The following is an 11,603-nucleotide window of genomic DNA, read 5'->3' on the forward strand; positions in this document are numbered from 1 at the left end:
TATTTAGGAAATACTTTTGGCCATTAAAGATGTTTAAAACACTCAGCTAAAGAAGATTTTGTATGTAAATGCAAATCAGTTTTTTTGTCTGCTTTAAATGCTTCAAATGATTTGTAGTGAATTGAATCAAACTTTGTAAAAGTGTGAAGTTGATTGATCCACAGTGTATATATCTTACTTATATCAGTAGCTATTTTGACAGTTCATTCAATATTTCTGTTGATTAAGTCTATAATAACCATTGTGGGTACTAAGTAGAGTTCTGTTGATTTAAGGCTAGGAGAACCCACTGTGGGTACCAAGTAGAATTCTATTGATTTAAGGCTATGAGAACCCACTGTGGGTACCAAGTAGAGTTCTGTTGATTAAGTCTGTGATAACCCATTGTGGGTACCAAGTAGAGTTCTGTTGATTTAAGGCTATGAGAACCCACTGTGGGTACCAAGTAGAGTTTTGTTGATTTAAGGCTATGATAACCCATTGTGGGTACCAAGTAGAGTTCTGTTGATTTAGTCTGTGATAATGCATTGTGAGTTCCAAGTATAGTTATGTTCATTGTAGGCTATGAGAACCCACTGTGGGTACCAAGTAGAGTTCTGTTAATTTAATGCTGTGATAACCTATTGTGGGCACCAAGTATAGTTCTGTTGATTTAAGGCTGTGATAACCCATTGTGGGTACCAAGTATAGTTCTGTTGATTGTAGGCTGTGATAACCCATTGTGGGTACCAAGCATAGTTCTGTTGATTGTAGGCTGTGATAACCCATCGTGGGTACCAAGTAGAGTTCTGTTGATTTAGTCTGTGATAACCCATTGTGAGTTCCAAGTATAGTTCTGTTGCTTGTAGGCTATGAGAACCCACTGTGGGTACCAAGTAGACTTTTGTTGATTTAAGTCTATAATAACCCATAATGGGTACCAAGTATTGTTCTGTTTATTATAGGCTGTGATAACCCATTGTGGGTACCAAGTATAGTTCTGTTGATTGTAGGCTGTGATAACCCATTGTGGGTACCAAGTATAGTTCTGTTGATTTAAGTCTATAATAACCCATAATGGGTATCAAGTAGAGTTCTGTTGATTGTAGGCTATGATAACCTGTTGTGGGTACCAAGTAGAGTTCTGTTGATTGTAGGCTATGATAACCCATTGTGGGTACCAAGTATAGTTCTGTTGATTGTAGGCTGTGATAACCCATTGTGGGTACCAAGTATAGTTCTGTTGATTTAAGGTTGTGATAACCCATTGTGGGTACCAAGTAGAGTTCTGTTGATTTAGTCTGTCATAATGCATTGTGAGTTCCAAGTATAGTTCTGTTGATTGTAGGCTATGAGAACCCACTGGGTACCAAGTAGAGTTCTGTTGATTTAAGGCTGTGATAACCTATTGTGGGTACCAAGTATAGTTCTGTTGATTGTAGGCTATGAGAACCCACTGTGGGTACCAAGTAGAGTTCTGTTGATTTAAGGCTGTGATAACCCATCGTGGGTACCAAGTAGAGTTCTGTTGATTTAGTCTGTGATAACCCATTGTGAGTTCCAAGTATAGTTCTGTTGATTGTAGGCTATTAGAATCCACTGTGGGTACCAAGTAGAGTTCTGTTGATTTAAGGCTATGATAACCCATTGTGGGTACCAAGTAGAGTTCTGTTGATTTAGTCTGTGATAATGCATTGTGAGTTCCAAGTATAGTTCTGTTGATTGTATGCTATGAGAACCCACTGTGGGTACCAAGTAGAGTTCTGTTGATTTAAGGCTGTGATAACCCATTGTGGGTACCAAGTAGAGTTCTGTTGATTGTAGGCTATGAAAACCCATTTTGGGTACCAAGTATAGTTCTGTTGATTGTAGGCTGTGATAACCCATTGTGGGTACCAAGTAGAGTTCTGTTGATTGTAGGCTATGATAACCCATTGTGGGTACCAAGTATAGTTCTGTTGATTGTAGGCTGTGATAACCCATTGTGGGTACCAAGTAGAGTTCTGTTGATTTAAGGCTATGACAACCCATTGTGGGTACCAAGTAGAGTTCTATTGATTAATGGGTACCAAGTATTGTTCTGTTGATTGTAGGCTGTGATAACCCATTGTGGGTACCAAGTAGAGTTCTGTTGATTAAGTCTGTGATAACCCATTTTGGGTCCCAAGTAGAGTTCTATTGATTTAAGGCTATGATAACCCATTGTGGGTACCAAGTAGAGTTATGTTGATTAAATCTATGATAATCCATTGTGGGTACCAAGTAGAGTTCTGTTGATTTAAGTCTATGATAACTCATTGTGGGTACCAAGTAGAGTTCTGTTGATTAATGGGTACCAAGTAGAGTTATGTTGATTTAAGGCTATGATAACCCATTGTGGTACCAAGTAGAGTTCTGTTGATTAATGGGTACCAAGTAGAGTTATGTTGATTAAAAATATGATAATCCATTGTGTGTACCAAGTAGAGTTCTGTTGATTTAAGTCTATGATAACTCATTGTAGGTACCAAGTAGAGTTCTGTTGATTAAGTCTATGATAACTCATTTTAGGTACCAAGTAGATTACCAGTTAGGAGTGTTTTTATCCAGATCTTCTGTTAACCTGTTTGAGATAAAAAGATTGTGGATTTTACCAATATTACAGGTAGGATCATTTTACGGGTTAGATTTTTTTTTACAATTGTTTATTTACCAACATCTGTCAGTTTTCTTCACCGCTTTTATCCGAGTGGATTTCTTACCAAATTTGGTCATATAATCCTAAGGGTTTCTACATTTTGTAATAATTATACCAAACAGCATAAAACCTTACAGCAAACAGTTCTTTCTAAACATGGGGGCATTGATACCAATTTCAGCTTTTAACTATAAGAGATAGATAAAAATAAATTTCCCAGCTTAACATAGATTAATCATGAGTTCTAGTTGTACAGTAACTACTAATAGGAGTTATTGCCTGGAAAGGCAAAAAAGGATTATTTTGGTTAAATTACTTTGCTTTTATCTAGGAATCTTTATAGACAGAAAAAAAGCTTTTTAGCTAACCTTGCCCAAAGGGCCAAGTGAGCTATCACCATCACTTGGCATCCATTGTCGTCATCATTAACAATTTTTCAAAACTTTTCTCTGAAACAACTGGGCCATTTTGAACCAAATTTGGTATGAAAGTTCCTTAGAATATTCTGCATAGAACTGTTGTTGGGATTTATAATCCATCTAAAAACATGACACCTTACTAAAAATGAACATAGGGGTCAGACAGAAATTTTCACATATCTCCAAAACTGTTAGGTTAAGCCAAATTCTGACTTGGTTAAAAGTGTTTCACTTAATGAGCTATCTATGGTTAAATTTTGGTGTTCATCTGTTAAGCCATGTTGGAGTTATTGCCCTTTTTTATGTTTTTTTCCTATTTTTGATGTTATTTCTTTCAAAAATCTTCTCTCCTTACACTATATGACGAATTAGTACCAAACTTAGATCTGTAGAAAAAAAACATGACCGCCAATACTTAAAATAGAAAGTAGGGGTCAGAAGAAAGTTTTTCACATATGTCTCAAAAATGTTAGAATTATGTGACATATGTTGCTTGGTGGGTAATCACCTTTTGGAAGTAAGACATTTCTATTTTCAATCGTAGATGTTATCCATGAGTTCGTCCTATTTACTTAGGAACACCAATCAAACACTGCTTCCAATAATTATTTTCAAATTTCTGTAATAAAGGATGAAAACAGTTAATTTTAAATTAGTTTTACCATTATTTCTACTTACCTATTATTTAAACTTGCCCTGACACAACCTTTTTTTAATACTCTCACGGACAAAGTTTGGGGTGTATATATATAGGAATCCCTTAGTCTTTTCATCTGTATACATTGCAAATACAAAACCTTGTAAACAGAGCAATAGAATTAAACAGATATGAAAGTTAGGTTTGTACATGAACAAAGAAAATGCTGGTTGAAAGGTAGATAATCAAATTGAAAGCTTTTTCATGTTGCAAGCAGTGAATTTAATCCTTTGTTTTCATTTCTTGATGAGGGCACCTTGGTTTAAGGTCTAAGTATGCATTAATTATATCTTTACAAGTTTCTTACTCGGCTTAACTTAAAGCTACCATAATGCTCCCTCTTTCCTTTCCCTGTAAATCAATAATAAAATTCAATGAAGTAGTTTTCACTTAATACTTCAAGGTGAATGACATAGGCTACATGGAGCCTCTTGTTAACAAGAAACTATATTAACCCTTGTCGTGCTACATCTGGACCTGTTCAGGATTGGACCTGGTTCCTCTTTATTGGTACTGGCAGTGACAATTTTAGTTTAGGAAAGCACAGTTTGTGTCTATCTGCAAGCAGTGTCACTGTGCTTTAAAATGAGGCTATCTGATACAGAATTTGTTAATAAATAATAATTTGAAAGCTAATGAAGAGGTCATGAGTTTCCGCTATCGAAAAAAATTAGATTTTTTTTGGGGGGTAGGGTTCATTTCTCGAACCCTCGCCAGAGCAGACCTAAACTGTAGTACTCTATTTTGCCTGGAAACTAAATAAGAATGATTTCTGTCACCACCATTTCGATGTCAACCCCTTGTATTGAGGCCAAAAGATTGGAAAAAATACTCATTTTTTCACACGGTTGACCCTCCAGAGGACTCCTGACCCCCCACTCATGACTTGAACACACTTTATTTGGCTTCAGTAGCCTTTACAGTGTACAGGCTGTAGAATGAATGTGCTTTGGTTCCTGATTTGCTCCCGTTGAACCCCACATATAGCAAAAAATGGACAAAAACGACCAGTTTCGAGTGACAGACCCATTTTTTCATATATGTGCCAATGCTACATCAGTTTTCAAAAACCCTGATGTAGCAAAAACATTGTCTACTATACATGACAAATATGTTGTCGTACCAGCAGACAAAGCCAAATATTGTTTTTGTCTGCAAAATATTGTACAGCCAATGTTTGTTATCAGAGATAGACATAGATAATGATAGCAGTGATAAGACTTATACTGCTTCCACACTCTCCAAAGAAGAGATTGTGGAAAAGCATAAATCTGTGCTATCCTATTTTGGTCTCTCTACCAAGGACAATGATTGTGATTTACCGTCTATGTACTGGATTCCTTAACTCCACAAGAATCCATACAAACAACGTTACATAGCTGGATCTGCAAAATGTACCACCAAACCTCTTTCAAAAACTTTTAACTTCTATACTCACAGCTGTCAAAGAGGGTCTGCAGTCCTACCACAACACTTGTTACTACCATAGTGGTATTACTTCAATGTGGATCCTAAAAAATTCGAAAGATCTTTTGGAGACAATCAGTTCGAGACTTTTATCAGACTATAATAGCATTAAAACCTATGATTTTTCAACACTGTATACTTCTGTTCCCCATACTGAGTTAAAATCCCGACTTCAGAACATTATACATTGTTGTTTTTCCAAAAAAGATGGTACACCTAGATACAAATATATAATTCGTGGTAGCGATTGATTACTCTTCCGCATTGGCCCACCGACCCTCCTCCACCACCACTTCACCCCATCAACCCATTCCCTTGGTCACCAATCTTTAATTTTTATATAACAATCAGCTTCTGTACCATTGTGCAACTAATTTGCATATAATTTGCGTAAGTTTGCAAAATATTGAAATCTACACTTTCGTTCAGAAATGCTTTGCACAAGGGTTAAAATGACTTGCTGATCATTGATGTTACAAATTATTCATTTAAAGGATTTGTGTATATTTCAGTGAGTGAGCCTTGGTAGTATATATTTTAGTAAGTGATCCTTGGTTTTGTATATTTTACTGGGTGAGCCTTGGTTGTGTATTTTTACTGATTGAGCCTTGGATGTGAATATTTTAGTAGGTGAGCCTGATTGTGTATGTGATAGTAAGTGAGCCTTGGATGTGTATATTTTAGTAGGTGAGCCTGATTGTGTATGTTTTAGTAAGTGGGCCATGGATGTGTTTATTTAAGTTGGTAAATCTTAGATTTATGTTTTGTATTTTCAGTTTATCAACCTAGGAATACTTTTGTCTCAGGTTTTTTACAGATATATACCCAACATAGCTTTTATATTTGTTATAATATTCTTTGAGGGTCTCCTTGGTGGAGCAGCTTTTGTCAACACATTTTACTCAATATCTAAAGAGGTAGGTATGAAAATTTGACCATGCTAGGTTGTACATTTGCTTCTTTTATATGGCTAATGGCCTGGCTATTGTATAGAACACATTTACCTTTGTAATTAAAGGTTTGATTAGGGAAAAATTTGTATTACAAATTTTTCCCTTAAACAAACTTTTTGTGAATGTTGATATGTCATTTTAGAGTTATTTTTATTTAATTTTATGCATTTTTAATTATATATTTATTTATTATACCCCACAAACAAAGGATGATATATAAGATTCACCCCATCTGTCTGTCTGTCCATTCATCTGTCCACATTCCTTGAAAGTGCAATTCCTCCTAAACTGCTAGAGGGATTTTGATGAAATTTTATGGGATGGTTGAGTATCATATATATATGTGCATGAAGGATTATAAATACTGTCAGTGGGCTCCAAAGGGAGATTATCCAAATTAAAGGTCTTACACATTAAAACATTGTAAGCACACCTCCTCCTAAACAGCTCAATAAATTTTGATGAAATTTTGTTGGAAGGTTGGATATGATATGTAGATGTACATGAATGAACATAATTACTGTCAAATATGTCTCCAAAGAGAGATAATTCAGATTGAGGGCTTTACATGTTAAAACCTTGTAAGCGCAACTCCTCCTAAAATGCTTAAGGGATTTTGATATAATTTTGTAGGAAGGTTGGGTATCTTATTTAGATGTGCATGAAGAAATATAATTGCTGTTGGATGACGCCAAAAGGAGGTAGTCCAACAAGCATTTACATTTTAGTCCAATTGAAGCAGGGGTATTCTCTTTGTGAGCTTGCTCACAGTATTTCTAGTTTATTTATTTATGGTAGCATTTGGTTGAAAGTTTCATGTAATAACATCAGAAACTACTAGAAATCGTGTGTTTTCAGCACCTGTTTATGAAGTTTTCATATCACAATTCACGTTATGCCAGAGCTTGCCGTAACTACGCATACTTTTTGTATAGCGCTAGACTTTTATAATTGGGCTTCTGGAATAGGGTTATATGGCTACATGACTGAAGTCATCACAACAGAAGTTTTATGGTTGTCAGCATTAATTCTTAGATTGTTTTGGTGTATCCATCTGCACCATGAAACCTGATTTGTTCTACATGTCATAGTTTTCCTCTTTTGTCTACCCTGGACTTGACTTTTTATAAGCAACTCGGTGGGTGTTTCTAGCAAAGCTGAGGATGCTTACCCTACCAGTGCACCTGGTCTATGCTTCCAGTTTTTAGTGGAGTCCAAGTTGCTCTTTTGCTTTTGTTACTTTATGTGTATTATTTTAGTTACTTTATGTTCTTTGTTGTGTATGTCTGTTTTCCATGTCTGGTCTTTGTCCCTGGATTATATTCTTTGATTACCACTATAATCTTGGTTCCCTTGATTACTCTTTCAGAGATCATAGATAGAAACATTTTCTGATATCATGGCTAGAGTCACTCAGATAGCATGGATAGAAATGTTTCCAGTGTTTATTTAGTTGTGAATCTTTCAGATATCATGAATAGAAACATAAGTCTTTGGTCTTTTATACTGTTGCTCTGTTTGTAGCCATGTTTTTATTATTTCCCTATGATAGAAACTTCAAGTAGGAATTTTTTTCTTTTTCTACTACATAAAAACCAAAGCCCCAACATGTTAATGAAGCTGACTTTAAGAGAGTATTAATTATTCCTATACTGAATTATATTCCTCAGTAAGTTAAACCTTATATCATGCCATATCCTACAATATTCATATAATATATCAGAGGACAAAATGGCTCTTTTTTTATTTTTATAGAAAACACCTTTATCTATACCTTGAGAATTTTTTTACTGGATAATGAATCTTCTGTATATTTTTTAATTTAACCTCAAACAAATTTTTCAGTTGTAAAATAATATCAGTGTTGTTGATTTTGTCTACATGGTTGGCATCTGTTAACTTTAGTCTAGTTTTAAGAGTTATAAGCCTCCCCCTTTTGAAAATAAAAGACTAAAAAGGGGGAAATAGGTGTAATAATTAGAAAAGATAGAAAAAGCTTATTGTTGATCTGATTTTGATGATTCAGATGTCTATGTCTTCCTTTTAAAATTCTTTTGTGTAAGTTTTTTACAAGGTAGATTCATCTTTAATCATTTTGGAGTGAAAGGGATGCAAAATTATGCTTTAACAAAAAAATATTGAGATTTTTATTTTTGTTTCATTTTTTTTTCAAATTTCATTGGATTCCTTATGAAAATCCTTGCCTGTGTTTTTCTGTCATATTTACCTCTCTTCGTTTTTTTTTGCTGCAGGAATTGAAGGCAAATGTCTTTGTTTTGCTCCCTTTAGGTAAAACTGTTCACCTTTAACATTTAACTGAATTTCAAATTTTGTGCTATATTGTGTCCATAATGAACTGTTTGTCTCAAAATATTGAGATTTTTATTTTTGTTTCATTTTTTTTTCAAATTTCATTGGATTCCTTATGAAAATCCTTGCCTGTGTTTTTCTGTCATATTTACCTCTCTTCGTTTTTTTTTGCTGCAGGAATTGAAGGCAAATGTCTTTGTTTTGCTCCCTTTAGGTAAAACTGTTCACCTTTAACATTTAACTGAATTTCAAATTTTGTGCTATATTGTGTCCATAATGAACTGTTTGTCTCAAAATATTGAGATTTTTATTTTTGTTTCATTTTTTTTTCAAATTTCATTGGATTCCTTATGAAAATCCTTGCCTGTGTTTTTCTGTCATATTTACCTCTCTTCGTTTTTTTTTGCTGCAGGAATTGAAGGCAAATGTCTTTGTTTTGCTCCCTTTAGGTAAAACTGTTCACCTTTAACATTTAACTGAATTTCAAATTTTGTGCTATATTGTGTCCATAATGAACTGTTTGTCTCAAATGTGTCAAAAACTAATATTTTGTTCACACTTGCTCCAAGTGAACAGTGTATAACATGCTGCTGTTGTATCAAGCTGTGCTCAGTGAAGCTCTTTATTCCGTTTTACTTCTGATGACACAGAATGAATAATGGTAATGACCTTTCACTTGTACATGAAATCAATATTCACTATATTTTTTTTTTATTTGCTCACCCTCAGTGCTTCTTTGAATTTAATTATGGTAATCTCATTTTTCTTCAGATAAGGCCAGAACATAGAGAATTCAGTTTGGGAGCTACAACTATAGCAGACTCATTTGGTATCTCAGTTGCTGGGGCTGTTGCAATTCCTTCTCATAACCATATTTGTTCCCTGCATCTGAAGGTTATATGATCTGTATTTGAAAATTATATGATGTAATATTTTATAGTTTAAGTGAAGATTCTTGTAATTGAACACTTGTTAAGCCATTATTAATTTACAATGAGTTTTTCACTGCTTTTTCAATACTCTATTTTCTTTGAAATAAAGATATTAATCTTGCTTTTGCAACATAATGATGGAAATCTGTGATATTACAAAGTGCATGTATCATGTTATTATTAAACCTGTACTATTCCTGTTATGTCTCATCTTTCTGTACTTTACAATAATATAGTGTTGTACATTATGTACAGTAGGTCTATAATGATATACGATGGTATATTTTTGGTTTTATAACACAATATTATTAACAATGTTATTATCACTAAAAGCTAGTATATTTGGTGATTTGGAAGAAAAAAATTTCTCCAAAACATTATAACTATATGATGAAATAAGCAATTATTTTTTTTTACCAAATGTTGCTTAAACTTGTCATTTTTTTGCACAAATGGAATAAAACATTTCAATTTTTCTAATGCATTATAAACTATTATTATATACATGTGTGATTTGATAATATTTCTCTAAATTCTTCTTAGGATTTTAGCCTGAATTATATGTACTGCTCTGAGATCTTGTGGATAAATTAAGAAATAATTAGCAGAGACTCCATTTTATTATTGTTTTACTACAGCCTGACCATTTATGCCACTTTATCATTGTTTTCCTCTTATTATACCCAAAGTGCTTGGGGACATAAATGGCCAGCCTTTTGTGAAACAAAGATAAAATGGAGTCTCTGTAAATTATTTTGAATCTAAAAGAACTAGTTTCTTCATGTTTTTTGCAAAGATGCAGCATATTTTTTGCAAGAAACGGAGGCTGTTGTGGAGCAACATTCTTTAGTGATGTCTTTAAATTGGTTAAAACTTATCTATAATATCATATATTTGACTGTCATTTGTCATATGTTTATCTCTGTTTTACCATGACTGTGGTTTAAAGACCATTGAAAGAACTGTTAAGTATGTTTATCTCTGTTTTACCATAACTGTGGTTTAAAGACCATTGAAAGAACTGTTAAGTTATTCACCCAGCTTAGAGTGATAATAGAAACAATGTGTATGTTAAAGTTCCTCTTATTAACATGGTCTCAGTTTTCAGTTTTTCATAATTTATGAATTATACCTTTTCTGTCCATGAAATATATTGGCATCACTTGGCATCTTTAGTTTTTGTAGTAGCTCCAGCTTCAGCTTAAATACCATGACAAAAGTTTTAATTGAATCAAGAGTTGTGTAACAACTGCTTATAAGTGCTTTCATGTTGTGGTCCTTGGTGGAACATTATTCCTGATGAAATGATCCCTTAAACAAAACTGATAAGTGTCTCCAATTGATCAAAGCTGCAGTCTTGAAAAGCAAAAAATCACAATTTTGGAATATCTTTTACATTCAAAACCATAAAATATAGAGATAATGTTTTATAGGTTGTAGGGCTTACAATTGTCCTAAAATTCTGTTAAGCTGTAGAATAACTCCTATTAGGAGTTTTTGCAAATGAGAGGTTGTTTTTGCTGTGTTTTGCTTTTATGTTGATTATCACATTAGGCTGAAAGAAACAAATTGCTTTATTAAATTATTTAAATTATTTAAAAAAAACCTAATTTGGATTGAAGTTTGTGAAATTAACTTACAGGAGTTAATGAATACACATATTCCTACTCTACATAGGCATTTTGACAGATTGAACCTCCTGATTTCCAGGTGAGTGATGCAGACTCCTAAGAGCCTCTAGTTGTGTGTTATTTTATCATTGTTTGAAATACTTGGTGATATTATCTTTACATTGCAATATATTCTATCATTCAATAAATAAAAATATCAAATTAAGGCATTTCTTCAGTAATTTTTAGGTTGGGGTAATGTTTCTGTCACAATGTGGGCATTCAGAATTAAAATATTGGGAAGCCGATAGATTATCCAACTTGAGGCTTTTACAAGTAAATATATTACAGTATAGGCCTAATTTCTCAATGAATTTTATTTTACTTGTATTGGTAGGTTCGGCCTCACATTTAGACGTGTGAATTTATATGTTAATAACTGGATCATTGCTGGACGACATTATACACTTAAGGATTTTCACAATATTTAAGTCCTAGTGAAATTGGGGTAAACTTCGTGAGAGCTTGTTCAATATATATATACACACACACACAAACG

At 33.6% G+C, this 11,603-nt stretch overlaps 1 protein-coding gene across 3 annotated transcripts in view; it reads left to right on the forward strand.

Annotated features, from left to right (window-relative positions):
- LOC148626770 (battenin-like) overlaps window positions 1–11,270 on the forward strand; it is a 38,761-nt gene extending 27,491 nt beyond the window's left edge. For all 3 annotated transcript variants that reach the window (XM_088586800.1, XM_088586884.1, XM_088586951.1), the window contains 3 exons: window positions 2,530–2,623; window positions 6,016–6,156; window positions 9,274–11,270. In XM_088586800.1, the coding sequence (XP_088442926.1) occupies window positions 2,530–2,623; window positions 6,016–6,156; window positions 9,274–9,405 (367 nt within the window). In that variant the 3' untranslated portion in view covers window positions 9,406–11,270. The remainder of the gene's footprint in view (window positions 1–2,529; window positions 2,624–6,015; window positions 6,157–9,273) is intronic.
- Window positions 11,271–11,603: the final 333 nt, after the last annotated feature.

This window comes from Perna viridis, chromosome 1 (assembly GCF_037379345.1).
Source record: "Perna viridis isolate PV_CMFRI_1.1 ecotype Kerala chromosome 1, ASM3737934v1, whole genome shotgun sequence".
Lineage (NCBI taxonomy): Eukaryota > Metazoa > Mollusca > Bivalvia > Mytilida > Mytilidae > Perna > Perna viridis.